General features: G+C 26.9%; 2 protein-coding genes across 4 annotated transcripts; one reads left to right on the top strand and one right to left on the bottom strand.

Annotated features, from left to right (window-relative positions):
* Nucleotides 1–314: 314 nt before the first annotated feature.
* Nucleotides 315–8,983, top strand: LOC129988557 (C-terminal-binding protein-like). The gene is made up of 2 exons (XM_056096807.1): nt 315–470; nt 7,397–8,983. The coding sequence occupies exon 2, from the start codon at nt 7,537–7,539 to the stop codon at nt 8,731–8,733; it is 1,197 nt and encodes a 398-aa protein (XP_055952782.1). The 5' UTR covers nt 315–470; nt 7,397–7,536; the 3' UTR covers nt 8,734–8,983.
* Nucleotides 8,984–11,511: 2,528 nt separating this feature from the next.
* On the bottom strand, nt 11,512–18,562 carry LOC129988247 (growth hormone-inducible transmembrane protein-like). Of its 3 annotated transcripts, none has more exons than XM_056096427.1 (8): nt 18,417–18,562; nt 17,807–18,043; nt 17,140–17,251; nt 16,917–17,058; nt 15,188–15,386; nt 14,285–14,383; nt 13,319–13,490; nt 11,512–11,744 (listed from the first exon to the last, which is right to left on the bottom strand). In XM_056096427.1, exons 2-8 carry the CDS (start codon nt 18,012–18,014, stop codon nt 11,660–11,662), a joined length of 1,017 nt encoding a protein of 338 aa, XP_055952402.1. In that variant the 5' UTR covers nt 18,015–18,043; nt 18,417–18,562; the 3' UTR covers nt 11,512–11,659. The 3 variants fall into 3 exon arrangements, with proteins under 3 accessions (XP_055952402.1, XP_055952403.1, XP_055952404.1); XM_056096428.1 differs by having other exon boundaries at nt 17,807–18,038; nt 18,417–18,558; XM_056096429.1 differs by having other exon boundaries at nt 17,807–17,991; nt 18,417–18,532.
* Nucleotides 18,563–18,894: the final 332 nt, after the last annotated feature.

Here is an 18,894-nt window from a genome sequence, read left to right as displayed (position 1 = left end):
TGAGAATACAATTTAGAAGATAATATATATTACATAAATGAAACAGAAAATGTAATTTTATTAGTAGCAAAATTTTATTAAAATTGTTAATCACAAATGCTTCAGAAAATCATTGGTACAAATAATACTATTACTTTTATCATACGATTTTCAGTAATGACCACATGCAAAATAACTTCCTATGATTCTTCCTAACAAGTGATAATTTTTTCAAACAAAAATTTAATGAAACAAGCCAAATAAATTAAAATCATGTGTCGAATTAATTTTTTTTCTCTCCTTTGAGTGTCCAAAACATACTGTTGCCGGATTCCTTTCAAATACTGATTGACATTGAATTCCACCAATGAGAAAAATTCTTCTTTGACCTGAGGCAAGAAGATTCCTTTCTTTAACGTCGTGCATGGCGTGGGCAAAGTGTAGTGACGCTTGAAGTCCATGTGACATTTTTTTAAAAAGTGAATTTACTGGTAAGATTTTATGTTCTATTTTATTATTATGAGTCTTAGAATGATATACATGATTGTAAATAATGTGCTTGTTGTATTTACGAAGTATTTTCTGTCATTCAATCATCCAAATCAATGAAGTATGGCGATATCGTCGCAGACCCTAACGGATAGTAATTTTTAGTATTGTTTTTATTGAAAAGATGAATGCAATTTATTTAAACTCAAGAAAGTCATCAGAGAAGCATTCTAAATTGTTTTTAGCTGTCATATAAATAACAGGAGGCGTTTTATTTGTGCATTCGTATCACCTGTGACAACTGAGTTTTATCAACATTATTGAGGTAGGAATGACGCATTACCGTTTTGGTTGAAGTTGTGCAAAATGCGATCAGTTTTTATGATTTAGTGGTAAATTTCTACTGTTTAACACAACTGTTAATGCCTGAAGTTAGTAAATATTATTGTTTATGAATGTGTTGAAATTGCAAGATCAGGGCATAAAGAAAATTTGAATGTGCGTGATACATGGTATATATCATGCCTGTCTATTCCTGAAGTGTATATTTTGTTTTAAAAATGTTTTCGAATTGTGTTTATACAATATAACACTATTTTACCACGAATGTTCTTGTTCCTTTTCTCTGTTAGTTTTTTGCTTGTTACTTCCTTATCATGAAGCCTACTTCATATGTTAACTGAATAAGTTCAATTCAACTATATATTCGATTGTAAGAATGAATTTTAATTAAATTTTCGAAGAATTAAGTGCCTTTAAACAAATGAAAGAAAAAGCGGTTTTTTTTAATGTAGTATTTTGTATTCTGATCGGAGTTACTTTTCGGTTGTAAATGGCACATTCACTGTATTTGCATAATAACCGAAATGGTTCTTGTTGGCGTTTATATGCATGTGTAAATTAATTGTATTAAAAAACTTTATTTGTAGATTTGTAAGATATTTGTATTTTTCCATAATTTGCATTTGTAATCTAGCTACTGCTTTGAAGTTATTTGTTATTTTGCTTTTATAAAAAAAGTTTAATGTACCATAAAACTTCTGATAAGCTTTGCTTATCTTAAAATAACATCCACATAGCTCAGGAAATTATATATTTGTTGCGATAAGTACTTTTTTTCCAATAGAATATATATATATATTGTCAAAATTCAGCATCAACTAATTGTTATCTCATTTTGCTTTCTGTTATTCAGAAATTAAAAGCACCAATGTTTAAAAAATATTTAAAAGTACTGATCCTAAAAAAATACAACCAAATGTGTTCTATTATTTAAAATGCACAGTGTTGGATTAATTTCCATTCTGTTTGGTTTTATTTTTGTTTATTGAAAATCCCTCTTTTCCCTCAAGAATTAAACAATTTCATAATGTTTGCATGAGTTTAAAATTGTTTCTTTATTTAAAAATTATAAAATTTTATATATATATAAATTATATATTTGTAAAAGTTACCTTTTTAAAGTGGTACAATATGAGCAAAATATGTGTTATGGTTAAATATAGTAATGGTAGCATTTCATTATTTTTATTAATTATTTTATTTAAATATTTGAAATAGTGAAAATTCATTTTAATAGAGTATAAATGCAGCTAGAAAAAAAAAAAAGTAAAATATTTGGATCATTTCAACTTATCTTTTAGGTTGAAAAAATATTTCTATTAAGTAAATGTTTCATGATGGGTTATTTTAACATTTAATTACAGTTTGAAAAATTGCATTAGATATGAGCATTTGTGTATTAACTGCATGGCATTTGTTAATTTTATTATTAACCATATGCATTTAGTGAACATTAATTATGAAAGAAGCTGTAGTGTTTACTTTTAGTCAATTAATCTCTGGTATGCAGTTAATACACAAATACTGATAGATGTTGAGATAAAACTGAAGAATGCAGTACAGAGTTTTTGCCAATCTGTTAGATCGTGACAAATATTAAGTAAAGAATCAGATATTTGACATTTTATCGCTCATAAAACATTACAATTTGGCATTGCCTTCAAAAAATTTAATTTGTTGATTATACCATAATCTTTACCTTTGTGATATTATACCTATTATTTGTTTGGTTTATTGAAAATAATCTATGTAGACGTTGATTATTTGGATGTTTCCATTCAAATATTTAAATACAATAAAATGCTACAAATCTGTCATGGGAATTTTTGCATTTAATTTTAATTAAGTAAAACTAAGGGTTGTAAATTAGAAATGAAAAAACACTTTCTGTTCAGTGAAATGTTGAGCAAGTTTTATGAGAAATCATAAAATAATCATTTGTTTAAATGATTTTGAAAATGAAAGTAAATTTTCCATAGGCGAAGCAATATAATGAAGTAAATGATAAAAACTGACTCAAATATATGATACGCCAGCTTATTTAGTATGCAAAGCAATAATAATGATGTGAGCCTTTTCACAGAAATTGAGAGCAAAATGTGCATGAAATTATTAGATTTTCAAATTTAAATTTATTTCTGTTAACACATGTTTTTTTTAAAAGAAAAAAAAAATTTATTTGAACATGCCCACATAATGAACATGTCAACTTTATGTATTCCAAGTGTTTTTTCAGCTCTTTTATGGTAGAGAATGACATTATATGTCTAAAATAAATTGCAATGTGTAATCAGGACATTAAAAAAGTGTGCATTTTAAGGAGTTATGTTAATGTAGAAAGTTGCAAATGATGAGTAGTTAACAAATGTGTTTTTACAAGTACATATTTCTAAAAAATAATTCATTTCTGTTTTAAATACTTACTGCATATATAATTGTAACTTTAAATCTAAGGTGTAAACAATTCTATTGGTCACTTAAGACTTCGTTATTGTAAGAATTCTGTAACTAAAAAAAATGAAAGAATAGTTTTGCTTATATCATTAATTTAACTAATTAACTTGCGGGTACTGTTTCTTTAAATGAGATTAAAAATTCATTTTGAAAGAGTAGAACATAAAATTTCAATTGCCTCTACTACTATTACTACCTACTTCTAATTACTACTTATTTTCAATTACTATTCCTTAGGTTTTCTACTTTCCCCCGCCCTTTTTTTAAAATTATAGCTTTTTCAGGAAATTTCTAAATATATTGTAGGAATAAAAGTTAAGTAAATCTGAAAATTTTAAAAGAAATTTGAGATTTTCTAATATATTTAGGTTTTGTGCATTCTGTGTAGTTAATTATATATATATATATATATATATAAATAAAGTGATGTATGTAACTTGAAGTTCTTTACTTTTTTTTTGTTTTGCGTGGTGCAAAAAAAAAAAAAAAAGCCCTAGTTAAATGTTGTTTTTTTTTTCTCCCTTACCCAAAAATGTGCTTTTAAAATATTGGAATTTATGTGGGAAGGGAGACTTTTTTCCTTTCCCTGTGGATTGAAGATGGAATTTAGTTTCATAACCAATAAATTATTTTCAGAAACAAATTTTTCTTTCTTTTCTGTTTTCATTAATAACAAAAATTAACTTGTATTAACAAAATATCTAAATTGTTAAAGAATGTGTATCTATATATGTTAGAGCTATGTAAAGATTTTCTTGAAATAAAACGCATTGTTTCAAGTATAGTCCCATTATATCGAATTAATGCATCATAATTTTTGCTATGCAGCACGAGTTATTTCCTATTATAGTAACACATTCCTTTTATGTATAATAACTTATCAAATGATATGTTCGTTAGAAAATTTATTTCTGAGTAATTAGCAAAATGAAATCTGTTTGGAAACAAACAACTTTTTAATTATACTTCTCATTAAAAAAATGCTGAATTGAATATTCCACCTATAAGATTATAATTGCATTTATCATATTTTAATAACTGCATAAATGTTTTGTGGTTATATTAAGAATATCTGCTGGCAATTTTATTTGTAGATTTAATGACAAATCTGAACTATTTGAAATGCCTTCTACAAGTTTTTATTGAGACTCTATATTTAAAAAACACTTGGTGTTGTATTGACATTTAATCTTTGTGTATCTACAATTAAATTGATATTATTCCTTTCTTTATTCAGTTTTTTATTTTATTGAATCTTATATTTAAAGTATTTTATTAAATCCTATATTAAGGTAATTTATGATGGTTTTTGTCTTATATTTAAAGCATATTTATTTAATGAATTATTAGCATTATCATGCAATATGTATACAAGAATTTCTGATCCGCTTTATGAAGTAGATTAAATGATTATTCAAAATAAAGATTTAGAATTGTGAATAGTCAAAAGAAGGGGGAGGATTTAATATATTTTTACATTGCAAATAGTTCATTAATTCCCTTCTTTTATATCATTTCTTGTTTATTTTTAATGTATATCCTTCATTTTATAATATATATGTTATAATAATTTAGTTATAATTTAGGACTTCCATAGATTATTATACTTATTGAAAACTTCAAACTTAATTATTGCTTGATCACATATGCCAACTTTTTGTAAATTGTTTAGTTTTAAAAGTAATAAAAAAAGAATAATTATATATTAAGCCATTTGTGTAAAATAATTTTTTTATTTATTTTACTTCTGTTTTGTTCATTCAAGTAAGGTTAGTTAAAAAGGAAAAGATAAATGAATATATTGATACTGAGGTATACATTTTACAATATATTGGTTTACTGCTGTAAACATTTTTTTCAGCTTGTAGTTTTAAAGAAGGGCTTTAGGTATGTTATGTGTCACAGGTTTTTACATTGGCTTGGCTATGATTAGTTCAAATGGGGGGAAAAATTAAGTAATAGTCTGAAGAATTCGTTTATTTTATAATAAATATTGCCTTCTTAATATGATCAGTATATATGTATCATTTTGAAGGGTGATGATATATATTTTGAAAGGCTATGGAAGCTTCAAACTATGCTTAATTATCTTTATTTCTTTTCAAAACAATTAACCAATTGTTTCCTGCTTAAATGCTTTTAGGGGGAGGGGACAAGGAGGTAATTTTGTTCTTTATTATATGTTCAAATTTCTACCTTTGATGGGAAATGCCTCCTACAGGAAGGTTGTACTGTGTATTGATGATAGCCCTTAGGGCTCGAAGTGTAATTCCTGTCAATGCTGCTATTCCATCATTCAGAATTATAGGAATGTCTTTGGGTAGGACAGGGCAGACTCTTGTGATTACTCCTTAGTTTTCAGAATATTTATTTATAATTTGAGGTTGATTAATTTGTTAAGTATAAGATTTTTTTTTATATACTATTTTAAAACTTTGTCTTGTTCTACTTCATTCCCTTAGTTTTAAAGATGTTATTTATAAAAATGCAATATTATTTATATATTTTTTTAATGAATGTTTATTATATAGCATATATAGTTTCTAGGATGAGAATGTGTGTTTCATGGCGATTTTATTTTAAAATTATAATTAAAATTAAATTTACCGAAATTTGTTTTTTTTTTTGTGACAGTTTAAAAAAATATTGCTATGCAAAATTGATTTTTAAAATTATATTAGAACTAGAATTAAAAAAATATTTCAAGCATATTTTCCAACAATATCTGTAAAAATTCTGGTACAATGCCAAAATTACTATATAAGTTGCAGATACTTTTTACTGTTATTTTGCATTCTGAATTATTATTCCATCTAACACAAATCATTATTCTGTTATAGACGGAAGCATATTTCAGGAAAGTTTATACTTATTTACCTAATTCTGGGAAAAAATCTGGAAATGATGTGAATTTATATTTACAATACTGTTAAATAAATAAAAAAAAGCTAAATTTTGCATTGTTTTAGATTAGAAATTAAAACATATTGTAAAAGGCCAAAAATAACAAAGTATATAAATTTTTTATAAATTTTGGAGGAATTCACAGAAAATAAATGAAATGCATAGTAAAATGATTAGAACGGCATAGGACCTCTAAAATAGTATGAATTATGTGTGCATAAAAATTGGAAGTTTAAAAATATTTTCCTAAAGAAGCTGTTTGGACCAAATTACATAAAATATTTTTAAACTTTAGAGATCAGTTATCTCATTAAATCAGTTGGTCACCAGACACCTAGTATTATATAAAATAGTAGAGTTATGTAATGAAAATTTAAGTTTCAATTTTTGAATGTTGTTGTTAAAAATTTTCAAAACTATCTGGATTAAGAATTAATCTTATTAATTAATTTGATCAAACAGTAATATTGTGTTTATTTATCTTAATTCATTAATATTCATTTATTAGTTTAATAAATCAAGAATTTATATTTTCTAATTAATGATATTTTAAAATTATACTGTTATATGTTAATAATCCTTTAATATCGGTTATTAAATATTTGTTTTTATTTAGTATGAAATAAATATCAGTGTATAAATTTACTGTTCAGTAGTTGTCACTTCAGTATACATATTCTTGCTTATAATCTGTTATATACATTATTGATAATAGTCTGGAACCATTTATTGATTATCAGGATTCTATCCCTTTAGTACTCCTGCCTTTCCAAAATAAAGATTCTAATTTGTGAAGTTTTTTCCTCTATTAATACCACTGAACTATGACAGCTGCAAAGCTATACTTTTAATATTTGTTTGCATTTTTTTTGTTTGTTTATTTTAAAGTGCTAAAATTTTAAGAATTAAGTATCTATTTAAAATGCATTTTTATCAAAATAAAAAAACCATTTCATAGTAGTTTAGCATGGTTAGGAGTTTGTTCATAAAATTTATTGATATAATAATTCAGAAATATTTACATTTTTTTGAAAATGAATAATACTTGGATAATTGCGGTATCTATTTCACCATTTAGCCACTCTGATTTGGCTCTTGCTGAATTTACTAAATTATACAGATGGAAAAAAAACTGTGTGTATAATAGTGGCTTATTAAATTATCTATTAGTATATTATTAGTTTATTTTTTAAAAAAAGTCTAAATTTAATTTTACTTTTATTTCTAGGACCTGCTGAAGAATTTGCTGCTTATAACTATTAATAAAACAAGAATAAAAAGACCTGCTGCTTTTTTAAAAGCTGCTGCAAATTTCTTTTGGTGGTAATTTTATGAACTAAAGTGTCGTCCATCATTCCAAACAGAACTATGCACACTCGGCCATTAGTAGCACTTTTAGATGGCAGAGATTGCTCTGTCGAAATGCCCATTCTTAAAGATGTGGCTACAGTAGCATTCTGTGATGCACAATCCACTCAAGAAATTCATGAAAAAGTTCTAAATGAAGCAGTAGGAGCACTAATGTGGCATACCATCACTTTAACAAAAGAAGATTTAGATAAATTCAAGGCATTGAGGATTATTGTTCGGATAGGTTCGGGTGTTGACAACATTGATATCAAAGCAGCTGGTGAATTGGGTATTGCTGTTTGCAACGTTCCAGGCTATGGAGTTGAAGAAGTTGCTGATACTACCATGTGTCACATTCTTAATTTGTATCGTCGTACTTATTGGTTGGCAAACATGGTTCGAGAAGGAAAAAAGTTTCAAGGTCCAGAACAAGTTCGAGAAGCTGCTCAAGGATGTGCAAGAATTCGTGGCGACACACTTGGCATCATTGGACTTGGTCGTGTAGGAACTGCCGTAGCCCTTCGTGCCAAAGCTTTTGGTTTCAATGTTATATTTTATGATCCGTATCTCCCAGATGGCATTGAAAAATCTTTGGGTTTGACTAGAGTATATACATTGCAAGATTTGCTTTTCCAGAGCGATTGTGTATCTCTTCACTGTACTTTAAATGAGCATAATCATCATGTGTTTAATGAATTTACCATCAAACAAATGCGTCCAGGAGCGTTTTTGGTCAATACAGCTAGAGGTGGTCTTGTTGATGAAAATGCCCTGGCTGCTGCTTTGAAAGAAGGCCGAATTCGAGCGGCTGCATTGGATGTCCATGAAAATGAGCCATATAATGCCTTAGCTGGTCCTCTAAAAGATGCACCAAATCTCATTTGCACTCCTCATGCTGCTTGGTACAGTGATGCCAGTGCAACAGAATTGCGCGAAATGGCTGCAAGTGAAATTCGTAGAGCTATTGTTGGTCGAATCCCAGACTCACTCCGAAATTGTGTGAACAAAGATTACTTTGTGAGCAGTCAATACGGAGATGGCATGAATGGAGCTGGCAGGTATAACTACAATCCAAAGGGGGTTCCTCATTCCACCACTCTAGAACCCTTGTCTACATCACCAGCTATTCCTGTACCTCATTCGCAGCCTCATTCAACTCTTCAAGATACACCTAATCATTTGGTTCCAAAACCTGAGAGCTCTGAAGTCCATTAAAATTCCTCTGTGCCATGAAGTTGTATCCCACCTATCTGTGCAGAAAAATCTGGGCTGTTTGCCGTGGCAGCTTTAACAGTCCCTCACAGATTGTTACAACAGCTCCATACTTAGTCTTTTCAAAGAAAGAATTAGCCATCCAGAATGCAATTTTAAGAACTTTTGGCCCTTGGGGGATGAATGTCTTCACTCTCAATGTTAAACGTTTTTATTATATATTTGTAATAAAAAATAAATCAAAATAATGACAGTGGTGTTGATTATTTGAAAATATTAAACACAGAAGACTGGATATTGTGATCTACAGTCTAGCTTTGATAACAGCTGTAAAGGAATCATCAGGTGTTTCATACCTTATTGACTACATGTAGTTTTATCATTCGCCATAGGTAGCATGGATTTTGGGAAACATGAAAGATAGGTTCTTTAATATTTGGAAACAGATTACCACATTCATCGTATCCCCGAAAGATTTTTTTTTTTTTAATATCAACTGTTTCATCTCACTTTAAGAACTTGTATGGTACAGTGGCGCTTTGTTCTGTACTTTCATATTTGAGATTCCTGTTTTTCTAGCTTAAATTACTTGTCCATCACTTATTGACTTGTTCTGTCGATAAGGCTTCTTGTACAGAAAGCGAAATATATCAGGGAAAATCAGAACATTTATTCTTCCCCAGGAAGCATAGCATATGAATGTGGAACCATTTGAAACATAAAGTTGTAAATTATCACTTGCATGTTCATGTAATCTGCTACAAGAAAATAATTTGTCATTCATTGAATTTTTAAAAATAATTTTGATTTGAGCTATTTTATGGCTAATTGCATTTAATCAAACTGCTGTTGATATCTTTCAGGCTGGCATCTATGTATTGCTTGTTATTAGGTCTGAATAAAAAGAGGTTTATTTTATTTGATAACTGTAAGCTTTACATTTTCTTTCCACAAACTGTTCATTTTTCTTCTTCTAATTTTTGTCATTGTGTAAATTTTAAAAGGCCTATTGCATAAATGAGTGTTGCATGCATATTGCAAAGTTAAATGCATTGTTTAAATAAAATATGCAATGTATACTTGCAATTTATGATGTTTAGTATGTTATTGCATTGTAGGTAAAAAGAATAAAATTGAATCTTTGTATAAATGGAAGTGCATCTTCTGTTTATATTTTTTTAACTGAACATTTTGTGTTTTCCCTCATTTTAAGCCAGTTTAATTTTTTTTCCTTAGTGTTTTCTCACATTCCAGACAAATATTTTTTTTTTCAATTAACAAAAGGAGTATAAGTTAAAATTGAAAAATCTGGAATGTAATCAAAAAGTAAATAAAATTTTTATAATCAAGAGATACTAACTTTAATCTGCATCTTATCGTAACTGTTATTATTTTTAAAAGCTTTCACATTGAAGCCATTAAACAGATTAAAATGTCCATACTAATTGAAAATTCTCATTAATTGAAACTTTTTTAATGACCTAATTTTAAGTATTTCTTGGCGAGTCAAAAGATTTTTTTTGGATTTCCAAATAGGCAATTGTTTAGAATTACTGAGCTGAGGAGATGCAGGCAGGTAAATTATTACCTGTCTAATTAATTACAGGCAATTATTTTACCTTGACTGTCAGACAAAAATCTGAATATTTAATACATTTATATAATATATTTTAGAAATATCGGGATAAATAGAACATTTTATGAATAATTGATCTGGTTCCAGTTCAATAATGATTAATTAGTACAGTATTTATAGTTTACATAGTTTAAATATATTTGCATATAAATGCAGATTTTCTAAGTCTTGGGTTATAATAAGGTTTTTTTAAAATCCTGTTTAAGAATATGCTGAAATGCAAACTCTGAGAGACTAATATTGTGCAGGGTTTCAAAATGCTTTAATCTATGTCTGTAGTACCTATCTTTAATGATAAGCTGTTAGATACATCTTTGATACTTATAACTCTTTGGTCTGATCAAATGTTATGTACAAATAAAATGCAAGATTTGATTATTTATTGTTAAATATAAAGATAAAAGAAATAAATTGTGTAATACAAATTTTACCAGTTACATTTAACTAAATAAACCCGAATGATTATAAATTCCTTAATAATAGAAAAAGGATGGCATGGCCTTATTTTTAATTGTAATTCAAGAGGTGATCATAATATTGTGTTTAGGTGATAATTGAATTTTGCAATTACAGCATTTCAGATCTCATCGTATTGTCATTTATCGCTGTTGGATAATTCTGCAGAAATGTGGATTTCAGAATTGAGTTCCATCCCTCTCGAGATTGAATAATTTTGAATGAAGATGAAATATAATTATTTAAAAAGTTCTTCAAAAATAATTTTAAACTAAATTTATATATGTTATCGTACCACCTAAACTAAAAAAATTGTTTCATAGGAATGAAAATGCTATCAAAACTTTGTTTTATCAGCAGAATTTCTAAAATGTTTCGTTTAATCTTTTAATTAAAATGATGGAAAAGAATGGATACTTGTATCATTGGTTAGCTGCCAGAGAATTGTGATTCTTTTTATATCTATGCATAAAAATTAGTTTGCAGTTAACTGATCCATATTTCATAAAAATACTTATTCAAACAATTTATGAAATTGTTTTAAAGGACTAGAAACATTTCAAAATTTCTTACTTACAGAAATATTATTTAAGCAAAATGTTTATAAATTAATGCTTTTCTAAATTGGATGTATAGTGCTTAATTTTCAATCTCCTTTGTAACAAAATGAAATGGCATATCACTCATCATAAAAAAAAAAATTGAAATTTATTAATGAAACTAAAAATTTCTAAAAACAATGGAAAAATTTACAAATAATTTTGAAATTTATACACTAATAAATACATGTTAATTTTGCAACTTAAGCATGCTATTTACAGGAATAGGTTGATTATATTATTTTCTTCGGTTACCACCGCCAGCTAATAGCATTGCAATTCGGATGAAGATATTCAATGTATCCAGGTATATGGAGATAGACCTAAAAATAAAGCTTTTGTTTATAACAAGTATACAATAATTAATGAAAGGACAATAGAAAGGGCTAAATGCATAGCAGATTGTATTAAATACTTTAAGGAATTTCACAAGTGTGACATACCAAGGATACTTGTGTCAATAATTGATATTTAACCTAACAAAACTACCATGCAGTTGTTTCTAAGCCTTTACAGAACAGTCAGTATTCATGAATGATGCAGATTTTATCTATAAAAACTGAATATTACTATTTATGGTGAAACATAAATATTTTTTTCGTCCCTGGCTTAGTTTTTCTTCGAGGAGTAAGGAAGAAAAATATAAACATATCTGATAAAGATTTATTATTATTATTACAGACATTGAATGGATATATTTTAAAGAATATTAATATCAGAATTTTAAATACATTTAATTATTTTCTGTTTTATCTAATGTGAGAAGTAAATTCTACTTAGCACTAGATATATTGTCATTTCTGATATTCAATATCCAGTGAAACTTTAGTTAATGTTTTTAATTTATCCAGTTGTAATGATTACATTTTTATGTAATCTAGTTTCAATAAATTCATAACAGTCCTACTTATGGATTTACTATGGAAGCAAAAATATATTCTTCAAATAGAAAATTATTGCTTTTCCATCTTAAATAATTGGCAAAAGTTTGGTACTTAATAAATTTAATTATGCTGAGCCACGTAAGATTAGGCATTGCCCATTTTAATTATCCAATAGTAAATTATCCAATTTAATTATCCAAATAAATATTTACAACTGCCTAATGATCACATAAGGCAGACACAATGTCAATATTCATATAAATGAGAATCAGCATGAATAAATTGTATTTTCTTTGGTACACTTAAGAATGTATAAACATTTTAAACATATAATAAAAATATTTACTATAAACTACTATATATATATATATATATATATAAACAATTACTAAAAACTAAAACGATATTCAATGTTTTCAAATACTACTTTAAAAGTTCACCTTAGATTACAGCTCGTTCTGCTTTTTACCTTATATTATAATAAATTCAGATAGAATAAATCACAATTTATTCTAAGTCTTATCTTCAATTAACAATTGTTGCACATTTAATAGGTAATTTATTTCTTGTACATTAAATCCTAGCATATAATGCACTAATTATTTCCAAGTTTTGAATTTCTCAGTCTAAATAGATACTACATTTAGATTGCAACAAATGAACTAAACTTATCATTCTGTATAGATTAATTTTTTAAAAAGAATCAATATAGTTTATCTCTAAATTTTTAAAACTAATTAACCTATGGCCAGTTTTTTTTAAACTGCATTAATTATCTCTGTACTTTTTAATCCAGACTTAAAAGCTGGAAAATAAATAAGGGAACATGAGATTATTTAATGATGAATAAAGAGGCATTCAGTTAAAAATAATTTTGTAAATTTTAAATAGCAAGGTTACATTTCTGCAATTCTTATTATTTTTACTGAATCTTATAGGGTCTTAATAGAGTTGAAAAAAACCCCGACTTATCTTCAGAGTTTAAACATTCAAAATTAGTAATATAAACTTACGCATTGATAGGATCATAAGGTCTGTGAGCATAAACTGGATAATTCTCTGCCATGTTAACTATTCGTTGAGTATCATATAATAAAAATGCACCAAACAGGACAAGTCCTCCATACATGCTAATACTGTACAAACCAGCTCCTAAAGCTGTGGTAGGTGGCAAAAACATTGAACCTAATAAAAAAGTTTTTTAAAAATTATAAAGTATATTTAGTCTCTGATTAAATGCTTCTGTATGTGCTACTCCATATATTACCAGTTTAATCATAAATGGCTCTCACATCAAACTCCATGAAACCTGCATTTTCTACCTTTTTTAAACAAATCGATTTTTGATATAACCAAAAACATTTCTAACTTCAAAAAAAAAAAACATTTTTGTGTTTTTTTTTAAAATTAATTTAAACCATGCTCTCTATCCTATAAGTCTAGTCTATTTCTTCTAATGTTATGTTTACCAGTTGCATCTGATAGCCATTTTTATTGAGAATACAGATTAGATCTTATATCCACCTTATCTTTTAAAAAATAGACTGCTCATTCTGTTTTATGAAATATATTTACTGTTTTTCTTTTAATCAAAGATTTATAATCTTTGGAAATGCATTATAACATTTTTAAAAAAATTGATTTTTTTTTGTTACAATTAAATATACATATATGAAACAAATGTAAATTTATAGTCAGACAATATATATTCATATATAAAACAGAAACTTTATAAGATCTTAAAAAATAATTAATATTTAACAATAATATAACTGGTCAAATTTATTATTTTATTAACAATTTATTAATTATCTACTCATTCCAGGCAAGACTATATTAATAAAATTTACATAAACTTGACAAGCTAATTAAAGATATCATTTTCGTCGAAATATAATTTTAAATATAATGTAAAATGAGAACTTTATGTAAAATACATTCTATCTGAAAATCTATTGAGGACAAGACAAAATTCTTACCTAAAGAAGCAGCAAAAACTACTCCTAAACCACAAGCCAATGGACCACCCATATATAAGAATTTTTCACTTGGTGCACAAGCAGCAACAGTAGACAATCCTAATAAAATAAAGGTATTTTTGTATAACAGAAAATTTTGACACAATAAATTTTGCATAGACATGTATAAAATAATGATTTCCAAAAAATTATGCCAAACTTATCATTTCAAAACTTTTTATTTCAACAAGGTACCAAATACCTAAAAAGAAAAGATTTAATAATAACAACAAAAATAAAGAATGGCATACTCTACATGTTTAACAAAAACATTAAAGTACAGTTATTGTATTAATCTAAATACTGTGAAGCAGTTACACATGAAAGTTACATCAAAAATTTCATCTGAAATACAGCAATGAACTGCAAAGTGCCCTCTTCCCCTTTTCAAATTTATATATATGTTGAAATACTATTACATTAAACCTGTTCAACTAATGTAAAATACCATAAATCACCAAAAATTATTAATTTTATGTTGGTTATAATTATGCAGATAATCTAATAATTGGAAGGGCATTCTTCAATAGTTGGTATTAGATTATACATTGCAGTTGTTCTCCAATAATAAAATCATGTTTTAAATGTTTCCAAAAAAAGAAATCTGAGAAGTTTTCATCAATAGAAAATCTTTTATCAATTCAAAACAAGTTAACTACATTAAATTTAAAGGCAATTAATATATTTATTCTGTAATTAAACTTTAATGTACAGTACATAATTTATTAAAATTGTATTTGTAATAATAACTTGTTTAAAAATCTTCAATCATTACTAAAAAGTAACCAAGTTTTGTTTATTTTTAATTTTATTTAAATTAAACCATTTACTGTTTTAAAAACTAGTAGAAGCAAATGAATGTACCTCCAACAACACCAGCAGTGTACCAAGCAGCTCGCATTAGTAGTGGACCACCCAAAAGGCATAAAGGAGCAACAACTGCTCCCATTATTCCACTATGTACCAGCCAAGCTACATGCTTTCCATTAAAGCCTTCTGAGTACGGCATAGATCGAACTACCATTCCACTTCCAATCATAGCTGCAAAAGTAGCTCCAATTGCCTGACAAATTAAAAGATATTTTAAAACATGCAATTGAAATATCAAATATCACATTAAAAATTTTCAGTTACTTATCAGTTACAGGGATTATGAAGCCAAAGTCACACAGACCATAACACAACCAATTAAATATTAACAGCAAACTTTTTAACAACTTCTTTGTTGGGAACTATTGTGTAAAATGGTTGCCAATACATAGTCCTTTTAACAGACTATCATCAAGTTTCTTTACTATTCATGACAGAACATTTTCATTTCTAATTAAGTTTAAATAAGTTACTGTCAACTTATTCTACAGTTCAACATAAAAGCAAATTGCATATTTGCACATTTTCTGAAATTCCTACAGATAAAATATTCTTCAAATTTTGAAGTTTTGATACCATATCAAAAAATAAAATGCATTTAAAAACTCCGATCACTCCCAACCCATTTTTAAGAAAGAGTAAATAATAATAATAATAATAATAATAAAAGTTACATTATTTCTGTTTCCTAATGTAATAGCCCCTAAAAGCCAAAATATTTAATGCACAGAAATCACTCAATCAAAACATTATGAACCTCAGTTGCTAATCAGCCATTTACTACGGAAAAGAAAAATCTTTTAATATAAAAATATACATTTATCAGTGTCAGAAAATATATATATAAAAAAACCTTTACATCTAATTTTTACTTTATTCATAAAAGTATTCATGTAAATCTTTTCATTAATTCAGTAAATAACAATGTAAATTTAAAAAAAATACTAAGCATAGAACTTCAATTTGCTCCAAAGTGGAATTATTAACTACTGCCTTCTAATAAATTTTATAAATACATTAAAAATAAACTCAATGAGAATAGACGTATATAGAGTTGTTAATTATTTGTTATAATTCTTAACAATGTTAAAATTAAAGGCTGTGCTTATCAATTCCATGATTTTGCAACTTAAATTTACAATCCACGATAATTTTAATTGATAAAAAAAAAGGCAAACCAAGGATTCTTGCATCGAATTTGTCTTGAATATGTTTTTAATCTTTTTGAAAGTACAATAAAAATTATAATTACTCAATCTGATAAAATTCAACATGTAAAATCACTTATTTGATTTTTTTTTAAAATGCTTCTACAGCTAAAACAGGAAAAAACTTGTATCATGTCTCATAACTGCAATGGTATTGCTTATAGCTTTCCATGAATAATCAACACAAAAATAATTTTTCTCATATGGTCAATCTAGAATTTACACTACTAAAGAAATTTACACTGGAATAAGTATATATACAAATTTAGCATATTTGCATGATATTAGAACTTCTTTTTAAAGGAAGAAAATACATATTTTTGAAATAATGTACAAGATTAAATACAAATGCTAAATATTTCACACTCCAAATAATTAAAAAAACAACAACAAAGATTTGAAGATTGTGTATACATGAGCATCATATGTACAAAAAACATCAAATTCACATTAAATTGTTCTAAATAACTTAAATTTAAATTATATACAGTTATAAAAAAAAATCAATAGCTTACAAGCCATGAATTCCGCATCATAAGATTAAGTAATTTTGGAGACTGACTAACAGCATATGCAGATGCAGCTGTAATAGCAATACTTCCACCAAAATATGCATATGTGGATCTAATACGATCTTTCACATATTGTGGCCAAACCCTGAAATATGTATTTCAATAACATTAATAAATTATTAGAAATTAATATAATTTCATTAACATAAATGAAAATTGTACCTACATAGATTTTTCATAAGCTCCTGGTTGAGAAGATAACCCTAATCCGTAATAGCAAAGAGAACCTATGCCGAAAGCAGATGCACCAACTAACAGACCTTTTCCCAAATTAAAAGCTAAAAAATAAAAATATGCATCATCACAAAACATATTTAAAAATCAACAATAAAGAAAAATCTTTTTGGAAGAAAAAAGCACACTTTTTCATCAAGAAAATTAAATTTTACAATGTAATGCAATACTCCATTAGTTTTTTAAATGAGCAATTTCTTCACAAAATCATTTTTAAGGCTTCTAAAAAATGATAATCTATAATTTTCCAGACCAAGAATTCTGCTTCTAGCATCACAAACTTTCATAAAATCTCATTTTTTCCACTCTAATAACTAACAATATATTTCAAAAATGTTTTTGATCCGGCTTTTTCAATCACTATCACAAATTATATTCTTGTAACATAAAAATGATTTATTTACAAAATCAGGTTGATTATTATCATAATATGAAAATAAAGTACCATTTGTTCTTAAATTTATGAAATATGTGTTGGTCATTAGATGAAATTGTCAAATAGCACATTATTATAACAATATAAAAGAGTTTCACATAGTATATATTACTCATTTCATTGTGAATAAACTAAGAAAGAAAACAAAATATTAATTATATACCTGTTCCTTGTTCAGGCGCCATCAATCTTTCTTTTAATGTAGGACTCCTTGTAGAGATTCGTGCTCTGCGAGCTGCAGATCGGGCATCATTGGCCATACTTTTTGACTGATTAGCCATTGCTGATCTCACAGACAGTACAGCAGATTTCAAAGATGCATTTTTTGCAAAACAATGCAAAGATGGCCTAACAAATAAAGCAGCGGCCATGGTTAAAATATTAAAGTTCCACAGCTAAACTGAAAAAAATGGGAAACATCTTTTAATATGGTGTCATGCAATCTATTATAAATAAGTTACGAATGGTTCCGATTTACATGCAGGAAAAAACTACATTTAAAATACTAAGCATCTGTGGTTTGTAAATCGTTCATCATATTTTAAACTTTCAACTGATATTCTTCCATTTATAACTATACAATTAAAATGCGTCATGTCTAATATCTACAAACTACAACATAACATTTCGTCATTCAAACTCAATAATTAAAATAATTTCTAATGGTTATATAAGCAGGGGGGAAAAATGATAACCTGGAACTTTGTTTTAACCAATGAAGTTAAATTTGAAATAATTAATGCCTCATCTAAACTTCTGATTTTGTCACTTACTCAATATTTTAACTGTATTTCACGTGTGTACTTGAAATATGAGTTCCGAACGTACGCTTGAAATGAAAAATAACACCAAACTCACGTTGCACGCAATGTATTTGTAAGAAAGAGAAACGTCTGGAAAACGTGATGCAACATCGAGGGAAAAAGGGAAAAAAGGCATGTATAGACAGTACTTACTTTAATATCAACCAATCATATTATCCTAAAAAGTTTGTAGGGATATTAATATGCATTTAACTTGATCGTCATAAAATCAAAGTGATTAAAGAACCGCATTTAAAACGACTGAAATTTAATGAATTTTGAGCTAAGCTTTAAAATAGAAAGATTTTTTAAATTAAGAATATTTATTCTGCTATTTTTCCGGTTATTTTTTAAAAATATATTGTTTGAAATTAAACTATATCAAATAAATCAAGAATATACCTCTGGTGCGACTGCATGGATACATATCAATAATCTTAAAAAAGTA

Source organism: Argiope bruennichi, chromosome 10 (assembly GCF_947563725.1).
Source record: "Argiope bruennichi chromosome 10, qqArgBrue1.1, whole genome shotgun sequence".
Taxonomy (NCBI): Eukaryota; Metazoa; Arthropoda; class Arachnida; order Araneae; family Araneidae; genus Argiope; species Argiope bruennichi.
Note: the sequence above shows the minus strand (reverse complement) of the source record. Positions and strands in the feature narration are given on the sequence as shown.